The sequence below is a fragment of the Ascidia mentula genome, chromosome 1, assembly GCF_947561715.1.
Source record: "Ascidia mentula chromosome 1, kaAscMent1.1, whole genome shotgun sequence".
Taxonomy (NCBI): domain Eukaryota; kingdom Metazoa; phylum Chordata; class Ascidiacea; order Phlebobranchia; family Ascidiidae; genus Ascidia; species Ascidia mentula.
The window spans coordinates 23436793-23449810 of record NC_138566.1 but is presented as its reverse complement, the minus strand read 5'-3'; the positions used below and the strand labels follow the sequence as shown (position 1 = coordinate 23449810).

The following is a 13018-nucleotide window of genomic DNA, read 5'->3' as shown; positions in this document are numbered from 1 at the left end:
TTGTTGTCATTTTCTTAACCATAAAGGCCTGTAAGGAAATTGAGGCCGTTACTGTGACAAACGACCGTCTGACACAGTGGCCTACAGCGTGGTTACTGTCAAAAACCTTCCCTCTGTTAGTCACTCTCAAGCTTTTTGGCATTTAAACAATTTAGTTTAAACTGAGCTGCATTTACCATCCGGAATAATACACTTTACCACAACAATAATCAAGAGACTTTAAAGGGTGCTCGTGTTGCTGGCTGAAAACAACATGGCGCCGACGTTTGATACCTTTTGACTGCGCGTCGTGTCGTTTAGCTTGTCTCAGAAACCAACACTGTTTTGTTGTTTACAAGATAGCGACTATTTCATTTATCACACACGCAACATTTATATAACCAAAGATAAAGGTTTCGTACGTGTTGTTTTACAGCTTTCGGTTTCTCACTGGAAAAGCCGCTACACAAACAAATGAGTGTAGGACTCCATTATACTGAATTTTCAGCCTCAGGGCCTGCTAACAACGCTCGAACGGTTCAGCAGAATCAGAGGTGCTGAGCCTGTCTGTACTGAATACGCCTCGCAAAACTGCACAAAGCTCTGTCTCAATTATGACGCAACCTCACGTGACCCAACAGCCCTTTCCTTTTATGTTTCGCCCGCTGTTTAAAGCTCTTTTGTGCGGCGCACTGGAAATAAATATTTAATGGCTGAAATAGGCAGAGTTTCACGGAACGAAACACAATGCAGTCGCCTGCACCTCATGTTCGTTGTTTGCTGTACATACTGCAGCAGTTTACCACAAGATAAAATATAGTTTTGTTGCCTTTGGTGCTTGTACATACGGTCATATAATATAGTCACGTGGTAGTGACGTTGGTCTGTCATGTTTTACGGCCTATAATAGAATCGGCGACGCGTTGTGCGTGACTGGTGACATGCTGGAAATTTTTGGAGAAATTACTGCAGCCTATGTTGGTTTTAGTCAACGGCGCTACAGTGAAATTGTCAAAATATTCAAATCATGACGCTTAATCATTTTTGTAAAGATGAATAAATATTTAGACATTAAACATTTTTTGCTTGCGTAATGTTTCATTTGTTTGTTAAACACTCGACTTAATCAATGATGATCAAAACCTGTAAAATATTGGTGACTCAAGTTTGGCCACACTTTTCTACAGCATGTTATGATACAGTCGCTGGTTTCAGTTGAAATAATAGATGAAGCAATCTCTATCAGACGATTTACGTTCAAATGATTACAATTTTATGTTGTTAAATAAATTGTACAATATTCTTTCAATAACGGTTACTCGTGTTCTTGATGGGCTACAAATATATTCAATAAAATAGAATGTAGTGTTGTTTTACCTTTGGCGCTAAACACCTCTCTCTCGCGGATATTTCCCTACAAAAACTTGTACACTAGATGTCACTAAAGTGTGTACCAGTAGCATCTTTTGTAAATAAATGTAAAAGTGCAGTATCAGGCAAGCAAAACTAATACTTTTTAATTAAAAAAATATATATCACCATTTGAAATCACAAAGTTCGCCGAATGTTTCAATATGCAGCACGACAAGGTTTTTAAACAATAGTCCGTTATATTTCCCCATTTTGACTTACATGGTGTTGAGTTTTTTAAACCCAAACAGCAAATTGTATACTGCCCATTTTCGCAGTCTGCGAATTTTGAACAATATATTTGATGGCTGGTGATTTTATCTTCGACCTAGATGACAAACAAAAACGTGTTTACTTCTGTCTACAATGACGTAACCAGTCCGAAATTTTGGTCGAGTCCAAATATTTATGGGTATTTAACTTGTGGGACCAGCAAAAGTTTATGGTTTAAATGATCGCATTGCGAAGAAGAAGAAAACAACTAGGTTTTATAAACAAACGAAAAACAAAAATAAGCGAGCGACCGAACCAACCTGCACACATCAGTGTCTGTCCATATCGTATTTTAAAGCAAACTATACAGATAAAGTTTTAAGAGTGAAAAATCAATGGCGTTAGATAAAGAGAGGGTGCTGGCAGTGTCTGGAACAGGTTGAAAAGCACCTTGGCTGGAGACTAGTCGTGTCTGGAAATGGAATTCAAAAGCGTGTGTTGTTTTGTCACAAAAGTTATCACTACGTATCGGCGTGACATCCGACCGCATTACACAACAGTCACTGAATTGTAATAAAGGTCTGATAGAATAGGTGGTAGTGGTGGGATAACGTTTTCCGAGATACGATTACATGGTTGTGACGCGCGTTTGTTTCCAATACAATGCACGAAGACTTCCTATGTCTTTATGAGCGAATTGGAATGCAAATATGTGGTTGCTTTTGATTTGGTTTGAAACTAGCCACCATCACCCGCGACACATGCAAAACATCGGAATGTGTAAGGCGCAAACGATCATTCCATGGCGGCCACGTTTCTTCAGTAAACGGGCGCAGTCGCATTTTTGCTGAGAGCCCTGTTATTTTTAGACGAGGGACTATTGAATGAGGCCCACGAATGAGTTGGCGCGACCTCCAGCAACCGACCATGGCAGCGAGGAAAAAAGGCAAACGCGCGGAGGATTAAATACAGAGAGAGAGGCGATGAATGAAAGAGAAAAAGAGATGTTACACGCGGTGTGGCACCAGAAAACACACTCACGTCGGACTTTGTTGCAGGAAGGAATGAGCCGAGTCTGGGTGTTCCTCTTGTTTGTTCTTATCGATGAGTTCGTACGGACTTGGCTTCTGCCGTACCAGCTGCCCAACAAGTACCACTAAATACTGCGATAACTGGTTGCGTTGATAAGTCAACTGAAAAGCAATTTAGTTTACACCATGTCCTAATTCTCCGTGACTTCAAAAATGTTGCCTTTTTACTTGAAAGTACCTAAAAAGTATTTTTAATAATCGGCAATATGTAGCTAAAAACGGTATAGGGCAGTTCGTTTCTGAAAATTTACTGTTGTAATTTAAAGCTGTCGCAACCTAGTTGCACCGCATATAGGTAGTTCGGTTAAAATTGATTAGGCCGATCTGTCTTGCTAGACTGGTCTTGGATTGTAGCTTGAAAGGAAAACACGCAATAGCCTAGGGCCATACCGGTCAACAGAAACATGATAACTTTGGCCTGACCAACGTTTTGGCTTAATTAAATACAGAATTATCCTTTGTTACGCCTATCGCCACTGCGCCGGTGTGGGCCAGCAGTGCTGTATGGGCGTTGACAGTTTTGTCTCCAAAAAGGTTAAAATATGACTAAAGTTACGGCTGATCGAAATGCTACAAAGTTTACGAGTTTTGGCAGCAAAATCAAAACGCGCCCTGCTGGGAGCAGCCTATTTCCGTCAACTAATGGTTTCCGGAAAACAGCTGAATCATAGCATGTGACCAAATCGAGGCGCGAAGCTTTCAGGGCATGAATATATTCGAACCTAAGCAACACCAACATGAGTGACTCGTTTCATTATTTATTACGCAGGACGCGCGGTTGATTTAAGTAAAAAAAATACTTTCCAACAAAAAAAACTAGGCACCAGACAAGTTAGGGTTTCACGTTGTAGACCTGATAAACTATTAGAAGATAATCCAATGGTTCTTTTTCCAACGCTTTGCATTACTCCATTACGTACAGGCTTATCCTCCCAAGACCGATGGTCCTGGAGTATTATCCCCATTCATGATTGTTTATTGGTTTATTTTGTCTTTCAGGACAATTGTTTTGTTTGGTAACCGCACGGTGTGTTTTGTAATTTGTGCAATGATGGGTTATTTTGATTCCCAGCCAGATGGCATTGCATAGAGTAAACAGGCCTTATCCTGTTGTATCCAACCGTGTGTACAGATCCTGTATCAAGCGTGCAGCAGCGCACACTCACAGTAGCGCGCGCTTGTGACTATTTGGTCGACGAGGCACACCCAACTGGAACTGGCCTCTTATTAACAATTTTTTGCTGTTGTTGGGGTTTCGGTGTTTGTTGGCATGCAATCACGCCATAAATTAAGTTTTTGTGTATGTTTGAAATTCAATTCTTCTTCTGTGTTTTAGAGCAAAGTAAATTCGATATGGCGAGCAAAATATGCCTTGGTATTCCAAATGTCGCCACAAAATTGCGAAACAGTCAAAACAACCTGACGCATGTGTATGTGTGTACAGGTTCACGAAGTTAAACTACAAGTGAAACATTCAGGAGGAAAAAACATAACAAAAAGCACGCCAGAATACCTTGATTGTAGTTCTACTGGAATTAACATAATTACGTTACAAACCATATCATTGGAAACGAACACATATAAATCTCAGACTAGTTTCAACAAGCTGTTGGAAAATGCCTCGACAGAATTGCTTTGTCAGGGCCCTTCGCCAGCGTGACACGTTGGTGGTTTTGTTTCGCGGACACGACCATCGCGCAGGGTACTCCTGCGTTCTGTGTTTTCCTTTTGTATTTGCGAAGCAGCAACCCGTCGCCAATGAAATGGTTGCGCCCGGTTTTGAAAAGAACAAAGCCCCGGACGAACCGCTGCGAGCGTTGTAGTGAAAAAGGCAAAAAAACGCTGTGACGCAATCGCGCTATTCGTATTGATCCGTGAGTGTGTGCATGCTGATGGTGCGTGTTATAAAAACGAGAAAAAGTTATGCGTGTGCGCATCAGCACAGAAGTGTTTATCACTCACGGGAGGAGGTTTGAGCCGAATACGACGGAGCGCCGCTCCTTTTTTCTCTTTATTTTTGGACCGGGGGCGACCACATTGGTATTTCAAGACTTTATATTTCAACCTTACGTTTTGAGTTGTATGTCCACTAATTTTGGCAAGCATTAGTTTTAATTTGTATTTGTGTCGTAATTAGAAAAGTTGTCGTTGCGTAGGAAAAATTGTTGCGATATCAAACAGTTAGCTTGTCTGGCAGGAAAGATGCAGACCCGTATCTCTTGTAGACATGAAACACATGGTAGTTCGGTAATGGCCCTTGGACCGTGGGATGAACGGTCGCATTTATAGTTGTTATAGAGGATTTGTTCTGAACATGTGTTACAAAGTAGTATGTTGATCTATGGCAGACAGGGTTACACTATTGTAGGTGATGGACAAACGGTAGTGGGTAGTGGTGCGACAGAGCTACGTTTATTGTATAGTACTACTGCTCGTGCTCGTATATTGGCGTTGCATTATAAGGGCAAAAACTTCAAATGTACTCAAAGTTAGTTCAAAAATCCTTCATCGTGCGCAAAATATGACTGGCTCTGTAATACGAACACGCGGGTGTGTGTTTAAGTTTAGATAGCTTTTCAGAGACGTTTCAGTTATAACTTGTGCCAGGCTGATTTCCACACCTTGACTACAATAAGCAGCGATTTACGCCATGAAAATTAGCAAAGCAAAGCCCAAGTAAAGACAAGGTACTCTCGATGTTAATTGTTTGTATATCAAACGCATTGTTTGGAGCTGTTATAGTAACCGCAAATGGAGGTGCAAATAATTTAAGCTATAAACATGTAATATAACAACACACAAGTATTTTCCCATTCATATTTTAACAGCAAAAGGTTTATTTTCTTCAAGAAATGGCAAGTGGTAAAGATATTACTTGCTTATCCGATGGGGTGTTTTGAATGGTTGCTCCCACAAGGCATGTGGCACGACGTGGTTTATTTTTAGTTGCGTATGTGCGCTCTTGCGGCGCGAGCACCCCACACGAAAATGGTCTTGCCCGGCGCTTGGGGCGCAAAGGAAATATCAACGCGTCGGAGGTCATAATGGTATGGAGTGTACGTGAGTGCCTGTTGTTGCGCGCGAATTCGCGGTGGAATCACTCCGTCGACGTGCGCCGTATGACCTTGTTGCTACAGCCGTTCCGCTGTGGCGACATAAAAACTGCATATTTGGGCAAATCGACCAAGGCAACTTAAACGCCATTTGCAATTTTTTTTTCATTCTGGAGCTTGTATTTACCCACATTACATTCCATTATCCAAAAATGTAATATTTAATGGGGAAGTTTCTGAAACTTGTACTTCTGGTTTGTCAAAGAAATAATTGTCAATTGAAATTGTTGGGTAAAAGACGTAATATTGAATTACAATAGGCCTACATCCAAAACCAACATTGTCTTTACCATACAAGTGACATTTTCGGAAAATCATGTGCCTGCTGTGCTGTATGTGACTGTTATAAATTATTAGTGTACATTTTAGTTCCAGGCAATTTCTGCTTAGGAAACGTTATTTTAGTAGTGTTATATAACACAGTTATTGGATTTATGTGATTATGATGGATAGACAACACCTAAACTGAACATTGGAAATATATTCGGACATATTTGCCCCATCAGGTCGATGCTGCCCGAAACTTTCAAGAAAGATGAGCATTACCTCTGATGAAGTGAATTTTCTGGTTTACAGATATCTTCAAGAGTCTGGTATGTTTTGCCTGCAAATTTTACCTCTATTTACATGTGCAAAAAAGCAATGCAAAAAAACTTTTTGCTGTATAAAAATGGTGCTTCATGCACATCACTATGCCTATTTAGTAATGGAGTTTGGCTTTCTATAGGCGTCGAGTTTATACTGGTCTCATACACTTTTAAGTCAATATTAAAATAGGCTGTCAACAGTCCTTGCATTGTAAAAAGAACATAATAAAGATATAATTGTAATTAAGCTCTCATCATATAGTATATATATGTATAATATTAATATATACACATATTCTTTAGGTTTTCAACATAGTGCCTTTGTTTTTGGTTTGGAATCACATATCAGCCAGTCAAACATCAATGGGGCTGTTGTTCCACCAGCTGCTCTAATTTCCATCATACAAAAGGGCCTACAGTATGTGGAGGCCGAAATCAGTATCAATGAGGTTTGTGCAAGGAATTTGTAACTAAAATTGTATTTCGCATTCCTGCTGCCCATTGCCTGGAGCAATTGAGCAATTGAATAATTATTTATTTTTGGTCCACAGAAACCACATTATTAAGTTGCATATTAAGTTGCACTGCTTAATCATAGAAAGTTCAACTTAATAATTTTAATATTTTGGTAATTGATCTAACTTTTAATTGAAAATTCAAATGTTTGACAGGATGGAATGATGTTTGAAGGCCGTTTTAATGAGAGTCTGTCACTAGTGGATGCCGTAATGCCAGGTGTAGTATTGGCAAAACAGCAGAAGTTGCGAGAAAAAACGGCGGCTCTAAAGCTCAAAAAGGAACAAGAAAAACAGTCCAATGCTGAAGAAAAGATGACACAAAGCAACGGTGACAGTGCAGTGACAAACAATATGTCAACAAACAGCCCACTACCTTCCAGTACATCATCCTTGCCTGTCTGTACTTCACCCAACAATAGTCTTGCTCCCATGACAACAACTGTAGTTACTGCTGCAACCTCAACTACGAATATTAAGCCACAGGAACCACAGACTAATGGAGACCACACTATGAACAGTAAATGGACATATATATGTTTAGGCATATGAATCTTTTATTTTTGTGTGATGAGTTACTTTGCTGTCATTCAGCGGAATTTGTATGGGTTTTTGCCAAATTAGTCACCTTGGTTCCTACCATTTTCTCCCATGTATATATTTGTTGTGACACAAGTCTTTTGTGTTGTAGCTATGAACACTGGTGGAATGACATTGCGCTCAGAAGCTAGTGAACCGATGGAAGTGGACTCAAGTCAAGTGAAACTTTCATTTAACAGTTCGACAGTTTTACGCGGCCACGACTCTGAAGTTTTCATCTGTGCATGGAATCCAACCCAAGACTTGTTAGCATCAGGGTATGCCATAATTTTATTTTGCAGCTGGTTGTCATGTAGACTTTCATTGGCTCAGGCAATATATATGAGGGTTTCCAATCCATAGCATACGAAATAACAATGTATGCAAAATATTCTGTACATAGCCTTGTTATCAGTTTCTGTCAAGGTTTAGGCATCATTTATTATCTTAGGTCGGGTGATTCTACTGCGCGTATATGGAACCTCAAGGAAGATGCAGTAACTTCCACTTCAACTCCTTCCACAACATCCCAACAATTAGTTCTCAGACATTGTATTAAAGATGGTAACCAAGAGGTCCCCAGTAACAAAGACGTAACTTCCCTTGACTGGAATGTAAGTTACTGTGCATTGTAACCTCCTGACAATGGACCTGTGCCGTGATCTAACAGTGTTTTTATGAAAAACTGACTGTGCTATATGGTATTGTTGTGATAACGGCTTTGTTGTTCCTGTTATGTGAGTTATGTTACATCCGTATGACCCCAAAAGCTTGTTTGACAGTTGAAGCACAATAAATAGTAAAAAGAACAAACTAAAAGTCGAGCTGCAATGATAAATATGTTTTAGCGTCTAATTTTGTTGAAGATTATCTCAAGAATTCTTTGTCTCCACCACTTTCGAAGTGTAACACACAATTGCACTGACATGAGGCTTGTCATTATGATTCATTGTAGGGAATACATAATTCCTAAATCATGTATACAACAGATACATCATCTATGCATTGCATGTTACACAGAAAGGATCAAAACCGGGAATACTACTATAATCTAATGTATTGCAGTAACAACAAATTTGACCTTGCATAATTAATTGTTGTGATGCAATATGTAATTCTTGGGAGACATGGCTTGTGTTCGTAATGGCACAAGGCGGCTGTTACACAATTGTAACCACATAATATTTTTTTTTCAGTGTGATGGCACATTATTGGCAACTGGTTCTTATGATGGCTACGCAAGGCTGTGGGGTACTGACGGTAAGTTCAAACTGACACACACAAACTAATATGTATTACACGATAACAAACTTCGGTCATGCCTTGTGTAATGTTTGCACTTCCTTCAAGTTGCAGATTTGGGCAGTAAATAAAGTTAATGACTGTTTGTGATGTTTTTAAATATAAAGATTTGGTTAAAAAGTTTTCGTATGTATATAGTTATGTGCAATCATGTTGTGCACATTAATTGCTGTTTACCAATCTCACAAATACATGTGTTTCCTTTGTCCAATATGTTGCTGGTAATTCCACAGGTCATTTGGAAAACATCCTTGGGCAACACAAAGGTCCAATATTTGCTCTGAAATGGAACAAGAAGGGCAACTACATATTAAGTGCTGGTGTTGACAAAACCACCATTATATGGGATGCCACCACAGGAAATGCCAAGCAACAGTTCCCTTTTCACCAAGGTACACGAGTTGTTTTTGCAGAAACACATTCAAATTGTTTTTCTGATTGTATATATCAAAATCAAGCAGTTTCTGAACATTTTATTCTGATTAATTTCATTCTGCTAAACAAAATAGCTTTTGGTTGTTCGTTAATATATAAGTGATAATATTATTTGTGGTCCTTGGAGGAATTATGTATTAATCTTTGAGAAATATGTGCCTTTGTCTCTGTTTAACTGCAAATTACATTTTACCAAAGTGTCGCCATTTGCTGTGTTTGCATATTCAAACACCCTATGAGATCATTTAAACCCATCTAGACAACATTACTTTCAAAGATCATTTTATGTCATGGCATGTTTGGGAAGTTTAATCATTAATAGAAAAATTCTAAGACCAAGCAGCTTCACACCAACCTGAAATAATTTATCATTTGTTACGTAATAAATGTCGTCACCCGCGGCCGCCGTTTCCTGTTTGCTCGTCGGGCGTCATCGATTTGTGGCAGTCGCGCGCTTGTCCGACATCTGGTGGAATTTTTTTTTGTGTTTACAGCGCCTGCTCTGGACGTGGACTGGCAGAGTAACACATGTTTTGCTTCGTGTTCGACCGACATGAGTATACACGTTTGCAAACTAGGTCATGATCGACCAATAAAGACCTTCGACGGACATTCTGTGAGTAAATCTTTGATATTTCCTAATTTGCCATGACATTGTCTATTTACATAATCTTGGTACAAATATGGCCTAATTTTGGTGTACTGGTTGTTCGGACCTTGTATGACTACAAAATTGTCCTTGTACTTAATCCCCATTCCCTAGCTGGCTGTAAAACTATTCATTTAAGTTAGAGATTATTGTATTGTGTCTGCGTTTGACGATGTAAACTGTATATCTTTGACCTATATATGTTTACTTTTATCTTTTCAAAGGTTTTTATTTACGTTTTTTTCTCGATTTAGAACGAGGTGAATGCGATCAAATGGGATCCATCTGGTTCCTTACTTGCCTCCTGTTCTGATGACATGACGCTCAAGGTAGATATACAAAACATTAAAAACCATCAATAAATCAGTTTTGGGACGTACCGTACTTATTGATGAACTCTAAGCAAATCAGCCCAAACAATTGTAGTAAAATTTGTAGTTCTAGGGGCGCATTCGTTGTATCCCGTCAACCATTTCTTATCAAACCGAAAACCAAAACATTTCGTGTTAATTTTACTCAACAGAAAGTCATGTTTACCATCCGCGTATCCTCGTCAGTATTTTTCAGGGCGTACGTTTATGAAAACCAGATTCTGCCTCAGGGCGGAGGAAAACAAACACGTAAACCGCTTGTTTTGACGCAGGTTTGGTCAATGAAGCATGACACCTTCGTCCACGATTTGTGCGCCCACAACAAGGAAATCTACACAATCAAATGGAGTCCGGCAGGTCCGGGTTCAAATAATCCAAACCACAACCTAATGTTGGCCAGGTTTGTATTCACAGATTTGCCTTTGGTTTTTTTAATAAGATGTTTGCGGTTCGTGTTTCTGTGTAGATGCTCCATAATTTATTTTGTCTGGTGATGTGCTGGACATCGAATGAATATCAGTAATTATTTGCATAATTTATATTGTGTTTTTGAAAACATAGGTTGTAACAGTACTAAACGTCGTCCACCTTTCAAAAAATTCAAAACAAAATATTTTTATTTTTTTGTTATTGGGTATTCTGTATGGCACAACACATTTTTTGCCAGTGCTAACTTCAAAGCCACCTTTATCATGTTCATATGTTTAAACTGGAGTTAGAAAAGGGGACTGGAGGCAGAAATCCCTTAAAATCGCAGTGTTACGGTTCATGAGTTCGAAGGTTTGCACCTTTGTTTTCGCTCACACGACGACTGGTTTACACCCTCGAGCATTAAGTTAAAAGCCATGGCCACACAACCACCTTCAGCTTTGTCTGGTTTCGCCTCGCCGTGTGCGCAGTCTTCTAGACTGCTGTGGCTCTCATTTGCATACAAGTTTGAAGCGTTTCGATGAAACTTAAAATGACGCGGCGGAAAGATAGGAAACGCAGGGCAGGGCTTGGTGGGGAGTGTCACATTAACAATAAAATTCCTATATTGTGGTTGGGTTGCCAATGCGACTCTCTGAATCCTTATATTTGTCAAGCAATTAGCGTTGTATTTTGTGTTACGCGGCTATAAATGTTCAGCGTTATCTTGTATTGTCCCCAAAAGGCGCTGCAATTAATACGCACATGTGAGTCGCATGTGTGTAATTCACGTCAATAACCGCGTTTTATCTTTAGTGCCTCGTTTGATTCCACCGTTCGATTATGGGAATTGGAGAAGGGCGCCTGTCTCCACACCCTCACCAAACACCATGAACCCGTCTACTCTGTCGCGTTCAGTCCGGACGGAAGGTTTCTGGCGAGCGGTTCCTTCGACAAATGCGTTCACATATGGAGCACACACGTAAGATGCTTTGCTTGTTGGGGTCGTGTCGAAGGTTGTTCCAAGTTGTACGCCACATTTTTGAAAATTGAATTGCCACAAGTTAAATTTAATGAGTATGTAGAATATTTGTTGTAGCTGTCTTATAATCATGGTCTGTTTGGGCCATTTCCTTTACCGAAAACCCAAAAAGTGTCAGTACAATTCCGCCATGTTTACATTTGATCGTTCTGTTGTTCTGCAGACGGGCCAACTAGTACACAGCTACGAAGGTACAGGCGGAATTTTCGAAGTTTGTTGGAATTCGTCTGGGACGAAAGTTGGAGCGAGCGCGTCCGATGGAACTGTAAGTGATAGCTTGACTAAAAAATGTGCCATCATTTAAACTCCAAGGTCGATCATATTGCACTTTTACAAGTAACAATGCCTAAGGCTCTAAATAAAACCAGCGCAAAGCATTACTTAATACGATGATACGTGTTAATATTGCTGATCGAGTGTTTTGATGAGCTTACGTTGTTATACAGGTGTGTGTGCTTGATCTGCGAAAGTGATCGGTCGCGACCCAGGCTTTACCTCACGCACTCACTACGCCACGAAGCGGCAATTGTGACGATCGGGGCCATCCGCTGTGTGGCGCACCGCGCAAAGCGAAGCAGCAGGTCGTGTTCCAACGAGGGACTCCTAGTAACGCAGCAGCAACCTGGTCGTAAACGGATGTGATCCTGCTTGTTGTATGGCAATTAGTTTATGGGTTGTGTGAGAAGTGGTGAACACCGGAAAGCGGCGTTTGTTTGTGAACGGATTTACGTTTTACATCGCTGGTGTGGCTGTCGAAATGTCGCTGTAATGAGCATGGTATAAGGGTTTTTACTGGTTAGTTGCGCTGTCTTGTGCTTGCTTGTCAGCAGAATAAAACAAATGTGTATTGGGCAAGAGATTCTCCTGGGTAACAATAAAAGGGAAAGCACCAAATATTATTGACGACCACTGTTAAAAAATCGCAATCCACAGCCACAAACCAGCGAGTTTTTATTGCGACGATGAAATCTGTTTGTTTTGTGCCCTTTCTGACGTCGCAATTATCTGTGACGTCGTCGTCATAAAATGACATCACGTCCAGCGCGCGTCTTTCGTACCTATTCTAAAAATGCCTCAAAATGCGCCCCTTCCCTATCCCCCCCGTCGAAAACCCTCGCCCCCTTTCCATCCACTCGCGCTTTTTCCTTCGACTTTGTTTTCTTTCTTGCTCTTTGTGTGACGTAACAATGCGCGAACGCCTCGTTTTTGTGGTTCCCAGATTTTCTTCTCTCTACGTTTTTGCCTGTCATTAAAATTTCTACCGAAATGCTTCACTTTGCGTGGTATAATAAGAATCTACGAACCATACTAGACTTCAACGTTA

General features: G+C 40.2%; 1 protein-coding gene across 1 annotated transcript; it reads left to right on the top strand.

The window, feature by feature from the left end:
* Positions 1–6179: 6179 nt before the first annotated feature.
* LOC145917424 (F-box-like/WD repeat-containing protein TBL1XR1) lies at positions 6180–12964 on the top strand. Its single transcript, XM_083002946.1, has 13 exons — positions 6180–6399; positions 6697–6842; positions 7065–7428; positions 7600–7765; positions 7939–8101; positions 8684–8747; positions 9023–9181; positions 9719–9840; positions 10128–10202; positions 10517–10644; positions 11469–11634; positions 11858–11959; positions 12141–12964. The coding sequence occupies exons 1-13, from the start codon at positions 6342–6344 to the stop codon at positions 12165–12167; spliced, it is 1740 nt and encodes a 579-aa protein (XP_082859072.1). The 5' UTR covers positions 6180–6341; the 3' UTR covers positions 12168–12964.
* Positions 12965–13018: the final 54 nt, after the last annotated feature.

What these genes read in the sequence shown, in the direction of transcription:
- LOC145917424 (XM_083002946.1), top strand. Translation starts at nt 6,342, where the DNA reads ATGAGCATTACCTCTGATGAAGTGAATTTTCTGGTTTACAGATATCTT. An exon ending in CCGAAATCAGTATCAATGAG is followed by an intron (nt 6,843 to 7,064) that starts GTTTGTGCAAGG and finishes AATGTTTGACAG; the next exon opens with GATGGAATGATGTTTGAAGG. An exon ending in TGGAGACCACACTATGAACA is followed by an intron (nt 7,429 to 7,599) that starts GTAAATGGACAT and finishes TTTGTGTTGTAG; the next exon opens with CTATGAACACTGGTGGAATG.